Consider the following 19228-nt stretch of genomic DNA (forward strand, 5'->3'; position numbering starts at 1 on the left):
TTGAAGGTGTCGACTATATATATTTTTAAATATGTAAAATCTGAATGGTGGGCAAATCTGTAACGTAACCTTTCCTTTGGGAGGCATTTCAGATGGCTTCACACAACACCTGATGGGAATCTGCAGCAGCTTTGTGCTGATGCAACTAGGAAACATTACCTCGCCCCATCAGCGATAGTTTATCAGTGTGGAAGAAGATCTTAACTGATAACGGAGCGTTTCCCAGGCTTTTATCCATTGATGCCAATCATGCCATGATGTTTTTGCTGGTGATGATGATGGTACTTTGGATGGTTTGCTTTGTTTTGGTGTTGTGTTTCACTATGAATTTCACACTGACATACTTCTAAAAGTTCTCCAAATGAAAGCTATTTAAACTTGCTGCCATTTTGTTTTGTTGATTTTCATTTATTTATTTTTTTGGTGGAAGGTGGGTACACTTTGTCACCTAATTTGGCACGTATTCAATGATTTTTTTTTTTGTATCGTCAAAAGTGTCCGTCAACTTAATGTGAATGGCAGTCATATTGCATTTGCAGGTGTTATGTTGATCCTCTAATCATTCATCGTAGCCTGTAGATGGGGGGTAATTGACACTCAATGAGGAAAATATGTCTTTTGAGTTATTCTATCAAATTATTACTGACTGCTTGATGATGATTGAGGATTTCTTTCAACATCAATACAGACTCAGACATTTTTTTTAACATGTCTGTTGTCGTTTCCAAGTACTGCCACAATTGATCGCTTTGTCAAACTAGGGGTAATTAATGCCAGATTAATTATGTATCATGGAAATGACCATTGAAGATGAGGCTTTCATGGAAATGTCGGTGACAGCTTTTATTTATTTATTTTTTTTCAGTGGAAAGTGTCCCTCAAATCCCTAACTAACTTTGTCATTTTAAAACCTCTGAAAATGCTAACCCCTATTAATTGCTGGAACACTTCGCGCGCAAAAAGGAAGAAAAGTGTGGAGTGAAACCACAACACAAACCCCTCCCCCCCCCCCCCCACTCCCTTCACGCAATCTCTCGATCAAGTGTGTGTTTGTTTGGAGTGGAGAGGAGAAGGGGGCTAGGGGTGGGGGGTGCACCGTGGGACCGCGCCGACCGAGGGCCCTCCTCCTCCCCGGCTCGCCTCCCCAGATGTTAAGCGGCGAGTCGGGGTCATTTCCAGTCGGAGAAGTGTCGCGACAACATCTCACGTTGACGACGGATTTTCAACTTTCGCTGTGGATCTACTCCCAACTTTTTCCCACCTACTTCTCATTAGTCATCCACAAGAAGACATTCGGATCTATGAACAACCCATGTGGACTTTATGTGTAAGCACTTTATAAACCAGAAGGAATGCCTATTTTCTTGGCGAAAGTAACTTTATTGTTGTGGCTGATTGGACTAACGCGAGGTGAGTCACGCTAGCATTTGGCTAAAGCTCATCTAGCTTCTATGTTTGTTAATGTCTTATTCTTCAGAGGCACGTTTTGAAGTCAACCTGTTGCACTGAGTGAAGGACAATTCCGAGCATCCGGGCATTTCTGATATTTCCCCAATAACGCAATGCAAATGTTTTCTCCTTCACGGTGTCAACAAACAGAGTATTATTGCTTTTTCCTGTGACTAGCATACAAACCAGGTACATTTTTACTTTTCGTAGTCAAACGACATTTCATCACATTTTGGAGAAAAAAAAATCCTCACTAATCAAATTACACTGATCCAAAGTCCAATGCTTTTCAATGAGCGGAGAGTTTCCTTTCACCGAGTTGACCGCCATTTTTACTTATGACATAAAAGTTGGACTTTTTTCTTCTTCTCAAGGCTCCCTGCACATTTATTATGTTTAGAAATGTGCTTGCTCCCCGGACACAAAAATAAGCAGCACGTTTGACTTTGGGGATACAGAAAACTGCTGTGTCCATATCAGCGTTATCAAACTAATTTTTGTCTATGGCCACATTGTTGTTACAGTTTCCCTCGTTTAATCACCTCCTCATATCATTACATTACTGTATACAACAAATTAATGATTAACTAGTTTTGAAAGGAAAACCCAGCTATTGTTCAAGTTACTGTAAAATGGAATGTTGGTACAAAGTTGACGCTCTTGATTTGCCTTCACAGGCCACATAAGAGTTTGACATCTTGGTCTAAGCAGGGTTCACCAATTCCGGTCCTCGAGGTCCGGAGTCCTGCAGGTTTTAGATGTTTCCGCCTACCAACACAGCTGATACTAAAGATCAGGAGAGTTTTCAGGCATGCTGATCAGCTGATTATATGAATCAGGTGTGCTAGTGGGCGGAAACATCTAAAACCTGCAGGACTCCGATCCTCGAGGACCGGAATTGGTGTGACCAAGGTGTCATATTAGTTTAAACTCTATACTAATATGTAACACTTATATTAAACCTGATGCTGAAGGGACGGGTGCCTATAGAGCGAGGGGGCCTCAAACTTTTGGAACATAACAGAAAAAATGTTATAATTTTTTCAAGAAATAAATTGCAATCTTCATAAGATCAAATATTTTCTTTTTTGGGAATTTCTTAATTTTCAAATATTTTTGCAAAATTTATTTTCAGTGTTGCAATGCATTTTTAGATTTAAAAAGTTTTTTTATATTAAAAATGTAATGTTAAGAGAATTAAGTCATATTTTTAAATGAAATTTACAATAACAAATATTTTATTTTAAAAGTACTATTATTATATTATATTATTATACTATTATTATTTTCTAAATGTGAAATATTTGTGTTGAACATTTTTCTTATTTAAAAATATTTGTGCTAATTTTAATACCTCTTTGTAAATGTTTTATTTGAAAAAGTTTAAAATAGATTTGTTTCTCTTTATCTTTGATTGTGAAGCAAAGACTTTTTTCAAGAAAAAAGTTGTAATCCCTACAAGAACTTTCTGTTCTTGTAGGGATGTCAGATTTCTGTCCTATTATGTCACTGCCATATCAGCTTTAAACTGTCCCAAAGTGAAGTTAAGGAAGAATAAAATGTTTAGTATGTTTGTTTTAATCAAACAATTATAGGTTGCATACCCTAGTTTGAGAACCTCTGACCTATAGAGGGCTCGCTTCCCCATCCAAACCTCTGTGACAGCAAATCAAACCTACACTTGACATTGAGTTTTTGCACATAAAGGCCATTATTTTGTCCAAACTGTCCTTTCAGAACAAGCGCAGGTGTATTATTGTTATGACTGAAAACTTTTCTTTGGCAGGCCTGAGATGCTCCATGCCCACGGAGTCGTGTTTGAACCAGGGGAGGTGTGAGGCCACTCCAGATGGCAACGGACAGTGCAAGTGAGTGCAAAAAAGTCAGCGTGGAAGAAATGCGGAGCGCGTGTCCAAGTTGAGTCATCGATGGCGGACGGAGGGTCCGCGCGCGAGCGAGCCCCCTCTGCGCTCTAACTGCGGCGGCCCTAAATCTCGTTTTCGCTTTTCTTTCACCAAGCGACAGCTGGGGTCTCCAGAAGCCCGGCGGCCATTGTTCTCGACAGCGATTAATTCTGTGTGACTAATCTGGGTGAGGCTTCCCAGAGAAGCCAGACCATCAGACCCTGTCCTTCTCTCTCTCTCTCTCTCTCTTGCTCTCTCTCGCTCGCTCGCTGGATTTTGTCCCTAAGTGGCCCTCAGTCTCTCTTACTCCCACTGGACAGATGGCAGAGGGGTTTCCAAAGTTATGCAGTCTGTCTGCAGTGAAGTGCCTTCACATTAAGTTATCGTTCCAAAAGTGCAGTTTTTTAAAAAAAATTTGCCCATTCAAGATTCTACATTAATAGTGGCCCTTTGGCTCGGAGTCACTTGTGTGACTGTCCAGCCGCTTGGACCAAATCATAGAAAAATTTGTCCACCGAGTTTACGCTAGCTTAATGCTAATTTATGAAGCGGAATTCTATTGACAGGCTAATGGAAATTAGCGCGAAGATTACCGTAATTCTTTTTTTTTCTCTCTCTCTCTCTCTCTCTCTCTCTCTCTCTCTCTATATATATATATATATTTTTTTTTTTACTGAAATGGTAGACAGATTGGTTCACTCGCTATTCCTGTACAGCAAAAACCAGGCAGCCATCTTTGGCCTCCTGCCACAGCTTAATTTGGTCTGGTTGTGTTATTCACCCCCTTTCAGTCCCCAGGCTACCCTCCCCGTCCTGCACCCCACACGCCGCTCTCTGCCTTCCCCGTCTTCTCTTTGGGGGCCACAAAGCCATCATTGTGCCTCTACAGTGTCCTCCTTCTCAGACTTCTCCAGTTAAACGTGGAGATGGGGCATGAGGCCCTCACTCTAGGTTTGCCATTTCAAAAGGGATTTTGGCGGACTTGCTAAGATTAGTGCGGGTGTGTTTACTACGGTATGTAACCGACTTTGATTTGGAAGAAGGAAGTGTTTTGCACAAAATGGTATATTGGGGTCCTCAGTTCCCATCATTATCCTGTGTTAATGCAGTATCATTAATCATCAATTACAGCAAATATTTGTATGAAAAACACTTAAATACATAAATACTGCGCTTACTAAGCGTGTGGTCTCGTTTTGCCTGACCAAATATTTTTATGCCACCCAGCAAGCTACTTCATTGTAACGTCAAAAGCATGCATGATACTGTGAAAAATTCATTATTGTCATGTCAGTAGGCATGTAACAGTACACTTAAAATCTGAATTCTGTATATACTTATGATTTAATGACATGCTTTGCTTCACAATCAGTACAGTCAGGAAATTAATCTTTTCTCTTTAGGAAAGTGCAATAGATTGTCTTCTTTGCGCTAGCAATTCAAAGCTAGCATTAGCACTGCAAACAAGCCGTTGTTAAGTTAGCCACAGCTGCTACGCTGGTATCATGACTTATTCGTAATAGTGTTACTATAATACTAAACATTATTGGTATGAAGTTGTATTTTATGGAATGTAAATAAGTTAAAAATACAAAATAATTGATGAACTTGAACTACTTGTTGAGCAGAAATGTTGCTAATTCTGTGAATCCTCAGCTTCCTGATGCCTTGTGCTGCTTCTTTTTGATAGTCTTATGCCCATTTGTTATGTTAGTAAAGGTGGATATTTCATCATCATTTCAGCAAAGCTCCTGAAGCCCCAAAAAATTTTGTAAAAAAAAAAAAGAAGCACATTTAGGGGCGGAAAAAACCTCAAAGTTGTAGAAGACATTACATAACTCTTTGCATAGTTACTGTTAGCAAACTGCTAGCTTCCCGCTGCCCCACCTAACACCTGAGCTCGACCCGCTAACGGAACTCGCAACAGAACTTCCCCATTTCAATACTAAGAGCATAGTTTGTTTAGAAATCATTTGTGAAGGAATTGCCAGCCGTTTTTTTGCCACATAGCTCAAAAGACGCTGGCATTTGAAGCGATGCGTTTATGCCAAGGTCAAGTAAGCGGGATTGGATGCTTCGCTCCGCAGGCTCACCTACTTGACATTCCACGCCGTAAATACCACCTCCCCTTCGTATCTGCGCTGGCACTCACAGAAGAAGTTAGCTGAAGGCCTGCTTTACTGTCAAGTTTTTTTTTTTTTTCCCCAACCAGTCAGAAGAAGATGCATGATGTCTTCTGAGTCGGCGTATTATTTATGGTAAATTACAAGACAACACTAACAAGTTAGAAGTGGCTTTTCATGTGTGCGTCTACGTGCCAGAGGGATGTTCTTCGATAACAACCCGGCGCCATTAATTCCTTGCTGGTATGTGCGGCGAATGCTACAATATCCCAGCACTTCAATGAAAGTAAGCCCTTGTCTTTCCAGTTCTGCCGACTCTTCAATGGCACCTCTGTTTGCTGTGGTCCGATGAGTCTGACTACAACCCCCCCGAACCCCATATTGACACACACACCTCCATTGAGAGTCAGGAAATGGCCTCAAGGGAAGAAAAGGTGTCATATCTCATCATATGATCACACAATGGGGAAAACACACACATACTTATTTTTTTTTTTTTTTATATATATATAGATTTTTTTTTTTTACATAACTACTGCCATGTTGGATTCCCTTCGGGGAGAGTTTTGATGTAGACTGGAGCCTGAACATGGAGGATTTATGTTCTTGGGTTGCCAAGAAAAATCCTGGACGGCGTCCTGGGAGTAGTGACGGTCGGTTGGTTTTTGCCTTCCTCGCAAGACCACCATCGTCTGCGGGTTGGAAGGACGAAGGACGTGATGACTTGAGGTTTTGCTTCAGACACAAACTGGCTGACGTTACCAGGTGTGCTCGCACCAACGTGACTATGTTTGTCCCTTCCATAATCCCAATTACAACTGAAGAGAACTACCATGCGCAGACCTAGGATCCAAACACGACTGCTACTTTTATGTGATTTCACAATTATCTCCTGAGGGAAACCATAACAACGATGTGGTCCTTACTTTGGCACTCCTGATGTACAGGACAATGTGATTATCCTGGAGCGCTGCTATTCCACCTCTAGACGACCCCCAAAGCCCTTACGTAGTTCTCAGCCTCTGTTGTAGTCATTACTACTGCTTTCCTTGCATCTGTAACGCTCCCAAATTAAGAGGGTCTCTGTAATGAAGACCTCCAGATGTGGTCAGCTTACTGTACAATTGGGCTGCTCAGAAAAGAAGGATAGATGAAAGGGGAGGCGGAGAAGAAGCAGTCGAGCTCCCCTTGTCATCTGTTTTGCCAAGGGGTGGTGTGTGTGCGTGTGTTGTTTGAGTGTTCAAGTTCACAACAAATAACTAGTTATGGAGTGATGACCGCCATTTCTCATGATGGCCGCCGACGGGGACTTTGAGTAGAGGCGACTTGCGTTCAGGCGATGCTTTTAACAGATCTATCTATCTATCTATCTATTTATCTATCTAGCTTGTTTGCTAGCTAGCTTATCTAGCTTGTTTGCTAGCTAGCTTATCTAGCTTGTTTGCTAGCTATCTTATCTAGCTTGCTTGCTAGCTAGCTTATCTAGCTTGCTTGCTAGCTAGCTTATCTAGCTTGCTTGCTAGCTAGCTTATCTATCTATCTATCTATCTATCTATCTATCTATCTATCTATCTATCTATCTATCTATCTATCTATCTATCTATCTATCTATCTATCTATCTATCTATCTATCTAGCTTGTTTGCTAGCTAGTTTATCTAGCTTGTTTGCTAGCTAGCTTATCTAGCTTGCTTGCTAGCTAGCTTATCTATCTATCTATCTATCTATCTATCCATCTATCCATCTATGCAGGTGTAATTCTCTTTGTCTTATGTTTAGTTTGTTTAGTTTCTTTGTTGGCTAAAATGAATATCCTTTAATGAAGTGTCCCTAAAGGGGATTATTCCAAATGATGTCAATCCAGAACCTGACGCCAATAATATCTCCCACAGGGATCTCCGTGCGTCAATAAGTAAATAAATGCCATTCAACTAAGCTCCTTAAAAAAAGGGGGGTACAGCATCAGGCTCGTCCAGATGCCAAATCTGGGTGCCCCTTTATGAGTGTACAGTACACATGTAATCTATATTCTGTATATTGTGTGACCCAGATGGCAGATTGGGCCATCACTGGCGGGGGAAAGCCCCTTTTGAGTTGGGTCAAATGTCAGCTCAACATCTGCTACAGAGCTGGAGCCGCCGCCCGGGTCCCCGTAAGTGCTGCCGACCTGTTGCCAAGGACTACAGCGGCAACCATTGAAGAGCAAGGAACAATAACCAGAGAAGAGAATAACAGTATCGGCCTTACAGACGTGATCATCCGGCCACGGTTATACGATAGCTCGCCCAACACCTGATATTTGTTCAGCTTCTGATTTGTGCTCCTCCTTTTTCACGTCGTCTTTATTTACCTTTCCTGCGGCACAGTTTTACCTGCTGCTGAGATTCTTCTTGTTGAAGCAGCTGCCTCTCACTATTTGTTTTGACTCCATAAAAGAGCCGTTGACTGTCTTTTGTCTCCACCTGTTAAATTTATTTATTTATTTTAAAACTTTTTTTTAGGGTTGGGAATATTTGAATGTCTCACGAGTCGATTCGATTACGATTTTTGGGTCAGCGAGTCGATTCAGAATCGATTTTCGATTAAGAAAGATTTTTGATTCAAAATGATTTGATTGACACAGATTTTTGCTTCAATCTATAGATGTGCAAGGAATTGTAATAATCTACTCCAGTCTGACTCGCTAATGCTAATTAGCGCGCTACTCGCGGCACTTTTATCACTCAAAAGAACGCCTCCACGCTGGAGAAAAAACAACAACTTTTATTGGAAAAACTTGATCGTGACTTTTTCCTTCTAATCTCTAATGTGGCTACAACTTGTATTAGTGTATTAGACCGCGTGCAACCACACTGCCCCTCAGTGGCCAAACCAGGTACAATATGAACAGCGCTCCAAATAAAGGCACACACAGACAAAGGCAAGAAAGTATAAAATAATTTAAATAAAAAAGATTTTGGGACATTTAAAATGGATTCTGAATTATACTAAATGGGAATCGCGATTCTTATGAGAATAGATTTTTTGGGCACACCTCTATTTAAAAAAAAAAATATATATATTTAGGTTTTAGATACAGAATAAGAACAAAAAGAGCAACACAAAGTACACAATGAAAAATGTCACAATGGAAAAAAAATCCATCCCCAAAAAACAATGTTTTTCCTTGTTTTAAAAAAAAAAAAATAGCACTGTATCGTATCATGAAAACATAATAATATTGTAAAAAAAAAAATAAATATATATATATATATATCAAAAACTACAATATTTGTCTAATGTGTGCCTTTAAGGAGTGTGGCCTAGTGAGTAACATCAGAGTTCTTTGTTGTATTGTATTAAGCCTGAACTCTTACCAACTTTGTGCCTTTTGAAAAGCGACTTTGTGCCGAGCGTGCATTTGACGGGCCTTCGCCAACTTAAAGAGCAAACTGTTAGCATTCTTTACTGAGTGTGCGCCGCAAGTTGACTTAGGACCAGACGGTGTGTTTAGTTAGTGTGTCCACGTGCGACGACGCTATCTGTTTGCCTTTGAGGTTTCGACGTGAGATGTTGGGCAGTTTTTTTTTTCAGTGGAAGCGTTTTTACGTTCTGGACTTGGATTTGGCATCAAGTGATACATCTGGATTGCGAGACAAGCTTCATATTTGTTTTTGTTTGTCCCATTCCGTCTGTATGTTTTGTGTACAGGGGGTCCTCGATTTAGGAAGGTTACAAACTTTATACGATATAACCTGTTGTGTTTTTTACCAGGGTTGTAATTACATTTTTGTCATTATTGTTAGTTTTTCTTTTGGTTTGACTTTTGAATTCAGCCGGTTTTAAATAATTTATAGAGTTGTTTTTTAGTTTACATTTTTAAATGGTTTATTTTAGTTGAGTTTTTATTAATTTTAGCATTAGTTTTAGTTTTTTTTGTTGAATACATAGAGAGTATTTGTGTAGTACAAGATGAAAAAAGGTCACAAAGTATTTTGTAATTGAGTAAAGTACAATTCCCAAACACCTTTTCAACCTTTCTTCTGTATGGCCTTACAGTAATACTGATAAAAAATGTTTTTTTAAACAAATAGGGACGATAACGGCAATATCATGATATCGCGATATTAAAACTGCCACAATATCGTTGTCGTGACGTCACGATATTAAAAGCAGGGCATCTGTTAAAAATGTCACGTTGATTCAGTTCTAGCACCCTCTGGTGGTTAGTTTTTTAGTGCAGTATAATTTTCACAAGGCATGTTTTGGCCTTTCTATGTTTAAAATCCACACTAATCGTCAGATGAAGGGGAATGTAATATGCTTGTGAGTTGAATCAATACGTGGAGGAACTCAATGTGTGCGTGCATTAGCAAGTAAGTGCCTCAATATTAAGTCTTATTACAGATTGTATACAATCTCAACCTATAGGTTGTTTATGTGCATTGCTGTTATGTACAAAAGCACAACATTGTGTTGTTTTTAGTATGAGCTCTTCTTTTTCTTTTCTTTTTTTACAATATCATGTACTAACAATATCCAAATCATTACGCCCCTATAAATAAATCCATTATATATATATATTAATTGATGAAAACCTAATTTTGCTATAATTATAGTTTGTTGTAGTTCTTTTTATAAACGTAAAATGTAGTTTCACTTAGTTACCTTTTAAAAACACCAACAACACACATTTGTGAATGCCGCCCCCCCCATTTTTGTTTTAGTTATTTTTCTCATTTTCGTTCACTGTACTAACTTTGGTTCTTACTCGGGGGCAAGTGTTGGAATGGGGTTGTCACAGTGGTGGGAATATGCGAAGTGGCGGCGGTGGTGAGGCAGGTTTTCAATGTGCCGGGGCAGCAGCTGCCGTCTTCCTCATTAACATGCGCACCTGCTCCCTGCTGCCTTTTTCCAGCGAGCTCGTGCGGCGCCTCACAACCGCTGGGCCCTAAAGAAGGACCCCCGCCTCTTCCGTTTGCCCCCCACTCCAAACACACTCACGCTTTCTCTACTGGGAGAAGCTGTTAATGTGCAAGAACTTGTGGCTCAACAGGTTTAAGAAATACAAAAAAAAAAAACGACACAATGAGAGGTATAGTGAACTCTAGCTACTGTATATCACGTTTCCTCTTTACTAATCGCATATTTTTAAGCAATTGTTCTTTAGATATAGTACCATGGTGCTCGCTTACCTGCTAGGGAGCTTTAGCTAGCTAGCTAGCATCAATGGCTAAAGCCAAACTGTAGCAGGGTTTTTACTTTCTGGACCTGGATTTGCCACCTCTGGCAATTAATTAGTGGAGCCCACAGCTTAAAGCAAACATGGTAAAGCAACATTTAGCTGTTATGCTGTCTACAAATGGCATAAGATGCTTCGTAAGCTACTATTTATTTATCTACTTTGCTTTTAGATGCTTTTAAATGTTGCATTTTCAATTATGTAAAGCATATTTTGTTACTTAATGTTTATGAAATGGACTATATAGATAAATCTGCCTTGTGATATATATTATGTTAGCATTAAAGCATCGGATTTTTGTGCCTTTCTCTGTCCACCACATATTCTGATCAGTGTCGATGGGTTAGCCTTGTTGTTGATTTTTTGCCTTAACTGTAGCATCTCTTTTAGTGTCGAGATTCATGGCTGTTGACTGCCTCGTTCTTGTCAGAGCGCACACTGATGGCCAAAATGGAACGCTTGCACAACGTGTTTGGACAAACCAAATGCTAGCTTTGATTGGCATGCCACTGGTCACTCCGTGCAGTGTTTACGCAGCGGGCAGCCTAGCATGTGATGTTTTCTTATTCTTGCCACAATCCCAAGGCTGGGTAATCCCCTGAGAGGGCCACTGTCTAAACAGCCGTCTGTGCCTAAAAGAGGGGTCCGCCGCTCGGCCCCCACACACACACATTGGACCCCCTGGGAATGTTTTGGGATGTAGCGCTGGCATCCCTTTCAGGGCTCGTAGACTGTCTGTCTGTGGTCAGGTATTTGATGTGGTGGTGGGAAGGACAATTGGAGCCTTTATGGAACACATTCGATTCATACTCTAGTCATTCCACTTATATATGGGATATATAAATAAATAAATATATATATATATAAATATATACAAATATATACATACACACTCGCATACAAAAAAAAAAGAGAGCAATGATGATGACATGTCAAATCAGTAAAATTACCGAATGAACAATACTGAGCTCTCCAAAATAAAAAAAAATAATAAAAATAATTTAAAAAAAAAGAAAAAAAATATATACACCCATAAACTGTCAGAAGTTGTGCGAAACTCTATTTTACTTTAAATAAATGGAGAGTATGTTGCAAAAAAAAAAAAAAAAGGCTGTGCAGGTGTGCTTTTTGAGTTCGCCTCATTGTTGTGTATCCTCTGGGGACGCCCCTCAGCTCCACTCATTGTCATTTCAAAAGTATGCTTTTCTCCCGCTATGTGGGAACCTGTTGGCCGGCGTTTTTACAACGCAGACGCGACCTGTGAGAAACATCACACAAGTTTTGTTCTCCTCTCCGTTTTACTGCCGAGCAGCACATTGTTCTCAGAGGGCGATGACGGAAACGAGGAGCTCCCATTTAGAGCCCCGTTTTTCCTATAGATGTGTTGCCTTGTTGTAAAAGCGCCGTTTTCAAGGGACATGAGCCCTATCGGGTAAAGGATATTTCCCTGTAAACTGATTTATGAGCACAGAAGTTTGACCCTAATGCAACTTAAAGTTTATTTTTTGTCTGCTTCATTTTTTTCTGTTGGTTGGCTTTAATTTTTATATTGTATTATTTATTTATTTATAGTGTGTAGATCATTTCAGTGCTTATGAAGTGCAGTCCATTTTTACAAGTCATAAAGCCACTGATTTGTTTGCATTGTTGTTGTAAGCCGACTTTCATGACTTATAAGACGTTTTGTAGCAAATCAGAGCACTTTTGAGAATCATCAAATGAAAAGTCACATGCAAGAAGACGGTTTTGAAACAACCTGAAGGCTGTTTCTAATAAGTGTCTGAGTATTTCTCCTTAGGCGAGGTCACGTTTACACACATGATCAGAAGGCTGTTACCACGCCAACCGCAGACATCTTACATTGTCTCGCCACAGCAAAGTGATAATACAATATCGGGAAGAGAGTGGAACAAGATGTACTTTCTTCCACACATGAAAAAAAATATATATGTGGTTGTGATGTTATCACAATACCAACATTTGGACGTATACATATCGTACCTCGATACGGAAATGATACTTAAGCAATTGTGTACCACATGAAACCTATTATTGAATATTTACACTTTACACAACTGTTTGATTAAAAAAAATAATAATAATTTTTTAATTGAATGATATTATTCCCCTCAGGTGTGGCCATGGATACGCCGGAAGCAGGTGTCAGTTTCGCGACCCGTGCACCCCCGGAGCTTGCTTGAACGGCGCCACGTGCAGCGTGGTGACCAAGACCAACACGGTGGACTTCAGCTGCGCCTGCAAGCCGGGCTTCGCCGATCGCCGCTGCCAGACGCTGGTCAGCAACGCCTGCTTGGACGCGCCGTGCCGCAACGGGGGCACCTGCCAGCTGGATGGCCCGCAGGCATACAAGTGTCGCTGCCCACCCGGATGGTCAGGTAACAGGAAATTCTATGCAAAAACATGTATATTAAAAAAACACGACTTCAGTGCCGCTATTTTGTATTAAAAAGTTAATTTGCAAAGTGAGGCGTTGTCTAAAGTTGGTTGGAGCTGAAAGGTCATGAAAACGTCACATGCTAAAAAACAAATGTGGGGAGTTTTGCTTTGGTACATAATAAACAACAATTTATTCAATGCAAATATATTGGATGAAGAAATACGAAGCTATCAGCCAAAAATAAATAAAAATGTTAGATGTAAATGTTTTTAATATTAGAAAGTAAAAAGAAATAATTAAATGAAAAATACAATATAATAGCCAAAACTATTAGTAAAATAAGAGGCACTGCTGTATTAATATTAGATGAAAATAAATAATGTTATTAAAGAATGCATACAAACTACAACAATATAAAATTTTTCATTACACAAATATTTCACAAACTTTTTTTAAATTTGTTGAAAATTACACAAATATTAGACAGAAAAAAATAAAAATATGAGAGGATATTACAATAATATTAGACAAAACCACACAAATACTAAATGAAAAAAATTAATATTAGACAAAAAAAATGTTTAAAACAAAAACAGTATTAGACCCAAAAATCTGCAAATATTAGATGAAAAAGTATTTTGTATTATATTTTTATATACTACAAAATGTATAAAATAATAATAATAATTCAAGAATTTAACAATTTAACAAATATTAGCCTAAAAATACATATTTTCAAATAGGAGCATATACAGGAGAGCAATAGAAAATATTATATATAACTGAAAATAAAATACACACATATTTGGATATGCAAAAATATTAGAAAATAATACAATAATACGAGATAAACCCCCACAAGTATTAGATGAAAAATATACGGTAATTTCACAAAATACAGAATATTATATGAAAAATGCTAAATCATTAGGGAAATAATACGAAACTATTAAATAAAAACAAACAAACATGTTAAGACAAAAATAATACACAAAAGTGCCTGACTGATTTAATTAATTTAATGTAATGTAAATTAAGCATGTTCTGTTTGTAATTCATATCATGTTGTTTGTTTACCAATCAAGATGTTTTCTTTCTCTCTTTTTTTTTTTTTTTTTTTATTAATCGGCTGAGTTATTTATTGGTTATTGGAATTTTACTCTGCCAAATATTGGAATTTTTATCAGCCTAAAAAAAATCCTTATCAATCAGGCCCATACATACCATCTTACATTTTTTCACGGTTTATTAGTAAACACCTAATCTTAAAGTGGATGATGCACACAGTAGATGATACAAAATGGCGTCTTATCTGAGGGATTTGAGGAAATTTGATAAGCAGATCTATCTGTATTCTTAGGTCCCCAGTGCCAACACTCCGACCCCTGCGCGTCCAATCCGTGCGCCAACGACGGCCGATGCTCAGCCATCGAGTCGCACCCGATCTGCGCCTGCACGCGCTTCTTCTCAGGGAAGACCTGCAAGCAAGATGTCAACGAGTGCGACGCCAGCCCGCCGCCGTGCAAAAACGGCGGCTCGTGCGTCAACGTGGTCGGCGGCTACCACTGCCGCTGCCCGGCCGAGTACGCCGGCGAGCACTGCGAGAGCCGCTACCTGCCCTGCAGCCCGTCGCCGTGCCAAAACGGAGGCACCTGCGTCCAGAAGGGTGACACCAGCTATGAATGCACCTGTGTGCCAGGTAGGAACGTCACGAAATACGAGGGCTGTGCACGACTTGGCGCTGACTCGAATTGGCCATTGAAAACCAACGCCGAATCGGAATTTTCAGTTTCGAGTTAGTAAGTCGTATCATATTGGCGTCAGAAAGGAACACTTGGATGGCGCGCAACTCTTCGTATGTGTGACGTATAGGGACTGACTGATTAATCGGCCCGAGACACCATTTTTACAGATGGACATGAAATCGGGTGAACATGTCTAACATAACACAAAGCATCAAAAATTCACAGGAATTCGGCCATTTTGGCTTGAAGCAGACATTTTGGGGCAAATTCCAAGGCTTTGACTTTAAGATATAGAGATAAGCAATTGGGCCTAAAGTACAAACATGTGAAATACATTTATAAGAAAATGTTTGTTGAAAAATACACAAATAATATAAAATAATGATAATAATATATAATAATAGTATATAATATTAATAACAATAGTAATATGTAAAATATGTATAATTAATAATAATAATAATATTATTATTACTATTATTATAGTAATAATAATTAATAAAATATTAAATTTAATGGGACATATTACACTACATAAGGCAAAATATAATAAAACATTTAAATATTAAAAATAAAAATAAAAGAAAAATACAAACATCACAGACTAATACAAAATATTTGAAAAAAGTACAAAATATATAGAAAGTACAAAAATATTACAAAATAATACAAAATATGATATAATATATTTGGGGAACTATTGACTCGGCGGTGATGTCATTTGCAGCTGTTGGCTTGCACGTGTGTGTTTTGCTGCGGTTCAGTGTGTGAACAGGGCGAAAGCAGGAAGGCATCTGGGCTTATCGGAAAGGAAATGGTCACAGGGACAACATCCTTTGCGCATAGCACAGACAGACTGCGGCATACGATGCCTCCCCGCCAGCTCGCCGCCTCCAAACACACATTCACACACACACCTTCATTGGAATTTGACTTGTTTTGACTCTTGAGGCTTAACTAATAATCTGCTTCTTTTGATTCACTTGGCACCTCTTATGTTGGTTTCTTTGGTAAATGCTCATTTGTTTCATAGTTTAAGACTGCAAATACTCCTCAGAGATACTGAAAACAGTCTCAGTCCAGTTAATTCCCATAAATTCTCATTAACTATAGAGTAAATGTCGGCGGATGGCAAAGGTGCCGCAGACCTCAGTCACGCAGATGGAGGAAAGAAACAGTTGGCCACATTAACTGCACTTTCATTACCGTGAATACCTCACCAGAAGATTAGAAGAATAACTGACATCAGTCTGAGGTGCATTCATTTGAAGAGCGGAAAAATCAAATCACATTTGATCGTTGGCAGGCTTCACGGGGAAAAACTGCAACCAGAACATTGACGACTGCCCGGGTCACGAGTGCCAGAACGGCGGCACCTGTGTCGACGGCGTCAACACCTACAACTGCCAGTGTCAGCCCGAGTTCACAGGTTAGTTCGTTTGGAGCTCGGCTTTTGTGCTCAAGGGTTTTGATTGGATTTTTTTTTTAACCAACAAATTGGCCAGGCTATTTGTAAAAAAAAAAAAAAAAAAACTTGAGCTAAATTTCAGAATAACACAGTAAATGCTTTTGTTTTTAAATTACATTATTTATATTTTTATTTAATTCTTAATTAAACAATTATTTAATAAATTAAATAATGTAAAATTGTTAATTTGACAAAAAATATATATATTTTTTTTACTAAATCAATGAACAGATAATGTCACATTATAATGTATATTTAAGCAATTTTTGAGAAAAAAATTGCTAAATTAATGCCAAACAAATATCTTTCTATAATTAATGAAACAGGTCATGCTCATTTTTGATTTGTATTATTTACCATTAACGTAATTATAATTTATGAATCAATTATTTAACAAAATAAATCGATACTTGCTAAATGTGGATATTTTAATATTATCCTTTTATTGCATTATTTACAATAAATCAATTAAAGTTATTAAATGAGTTAAATTAATTAATGTGTATTCTCACCAATTTAACGAAAAAATGGCAAAATAATATAATGCAGCAAATAAATTGTTTATTTTACCAATACAATATTTCATGCAGATTTTTTAAATACTGTTTTTACAATTCCTTCATTATAATTTATCAAGCAATTATTTAATAAAATATTTTTAATGTATAAGTACTGTATATGTAAAATTGTTTATTTTACTAGGATTTTGTTATATACCAAAAAAAGACAACAGCAATGAATTCATGGCATGAATAAAACTTAAAAATTACTACATATATTTTAACGGACCAATTTTAGGTCAAAATGTCAGCAAGTAAATTCTTGATTAGATTTTAATTGTATTTTTAAGAACAATTTATTAACCAATTGTTTAATAGAAATACTTTTTACTGTGTTTTGTATTTATTTATAATAAAATTTCTAAGTGTCACTGAGACCCTCCATCGAGCTTATTGGTTCCTTCCGACAGGCCAACTGTGCACGGAGGATGTGGACGAGTGCCAGCTGATGCCCAACGCCTGCCAAAACGGCGGCACGTGCCACAACACGTACGGCGGCTTCCAGTGCGTGTGCGTCAACGGCTGGACGGGCGACGACTGCGGCGAGAACATCGACGACTGCGCCAGCGCCGCCTGCTTCCACGGCTCCACCTGCCACGACCGCGTGGCCTCCTTCTTCTGCGAGTGTCCCCACGGCCGCACAGGTTTGTCTTGGCTACCTCACCAGTACCTGATACCTTGAGATAAGGACGGTAACGGTAGAAAGAAACACAACCATTTTTGGCCACCTCTGGCTGCAAAGGGGCTAAAGGATCAAGTTTACAAACATGCCCTGCTGTTTAATATGCATATCATTTAAATACACTGCATCTGGATCGATTTTTCCACAAGTGTTTTTGTCTGCAGGTCTGCTGTGCCAACTGAACGACGCCTGCATCAGCAACCCTTGTCAGAAGGGCTCCAACTGCGACACCAACCCCGTCAGCGGGAATCACCTGTGCACCTGCCCTCCGGGCTACCTGGGGGCCTCCTGTGATCAAGATGTCGATGAGTGCTCACTGGGTAAAAAAAAAAAAAAAAACAACAAAGTGAACTGCAACTCTCCATTAACTGAAAGAGAAGATGTTTTACTTTCTCTGCTGGCCTAAACACGATCAGAGGCACTGACCTACATTTACAGCCTAAATTTGTGACGTGAAATTGCTTTACTTTTAAATTTGTTCCCGAGCTCCTCCCCTTGATTCATCATACTGCCTTGGCAACAAGACGGCACCAAAATAATACTTTTATATTAGAGAGAAGGCTTTGGCCTGATTACAAAAACAGGAAATAAGTGTGTTTTTGAAAGCAAATAACGGAGGCGGTGGGTGGTCAGTGTACTACGACGGTGTATTAGAGCCACGTATAAATATATTTTTTTAGAGGGTGGGGGCAATATGCCGGGAAAAAAACTCACAAATTTGCCACTTTATAAAGTCACAAATTTACGAGTTTATAAAGTGGCAAATTTGCGAGTTTACAAAGTGGCAGATTTGCAAGAAATTTTTTTTACGTGAAATGCACGTAGCGTACTACTCGGATGTTTGTGCCAATAGTTTTCGGTCGGGTTTTCAAATGGAGATAGAAATTGCTTTAGCAGAGATTAACCATTTGATGTTAAGCATTCACTCTTTGAAGCGTTGGGTACGGCCAGCGACAAAGACGTCTGGCTTTGCGAATGTCCACACCCTGAGGATCAAGCATTTAAGATACGTATTTACTTATTCTTTCATGTTTCCAGAATTATTATTTACACATTGGTAATTTTTTTGGACTAGTATCTAAGTTGATGTGTCGAATGTGCTGCTCTCCACCATTCACTTGCATTTACCTAGTGTATGTTAGCTTCTGATTGGTTAGTGTTTAGTCAGCTGATAGGGGATCAGGAAGTGTTGTCGCTCTAGCTCCCATGTATGACAAGTAAAGGTTAATTTAAGAGTGAATCCTTCTCCATCCTGCCTTTTTTCATTTTATAAACAGTGTCCCATTAACCACCAGCAAATCCTCACATTAGACTATAGCTACGTGTATTTGTCGCAAGTTTTAGATTTTTTTCTCTCACAAATATGCCAATTTGGCTGTTTGTTCTCTCATTACACGAGACAATGCGTACTACGTCACTTGTTCCGCATGACGTAGTCGCCCCCGCCACCCACCGGCTCATTCTCGCACTCGCCTCCTTAAACGGCTTCTTAGTGAGTTGCTGCTGTCAATTACAACCAGATCACACCCGACCCTCTCCCCAATCGCAAGGCAACGGTCCTCCAGGCAACACCCACTTTGAGCGCCGATTTCAAATCTTAGAGTGGAGCAAGAGTCTGACTTCCTGTTGAGTAATCCTTTAAAGAAATACAATTCAATTCAATATTTATTTTAATAGTT

The 19228-nt window shown here is 38.9% G+C and overlaps 1 protein-coding gene across 2 annotated transcripts in view; it reads left to right on the top strand.

The window, feature by feature from the left end:
* Positions 1–1163: 1163 nt before the first annotated feature.
* notch1b (notch receptor 1b) overlaps positions 1164–19228 on the top strand; it is a 48876-nt gene continuing 30811 nt past the window's right edge. For both annotated transcript variants that reach the window (XM_077561243.1, XM_077561244.1), the window contains exons 1-7: positions 1164–1410; positions 3236–3317; positions 12830–13092; positions 14455–14793; positions 16146–16268; positions 17278–17511; positions 17714–17869. In XM_077561243.1, the coding sequence (XP_077417369.1) occupies positions 1353–1410; positions 3236–3317; positions 12830–13092; positions 14455–14793; positions 16146–16268; positions 17278–17511; positions 17714–17869 (1255 nt within the window). In that variant the 5' untranslated portion in view covers positions 1164–1352. The remainder of the gene's footprint in view (positions 1411–3235; positions 3318–12829; positions 13093–14454; positions 14794–16145; positions 16269–17277; positions 17512–17713; positions 17870–19228) is intronic.

The sequence above is a fragment of the Vanacampus margaritifer genome, chromosome 3 (genome assembly GCF_051991255.1).
Source record: "Vanacampus margaritifer isolate UIUO_Vmar chromosome 3, RoL_Vmar_1.0, whole genome shotgun sequence".
In the NCBI taxonomy this organism is placed as follows: domain Eukaryota; kingdom Metazoa; phylum Chordata; class Actinopteri; order Syngnathiformes; family Syngnathidae; genus Vanacampus; species Vanacampus margaritifer.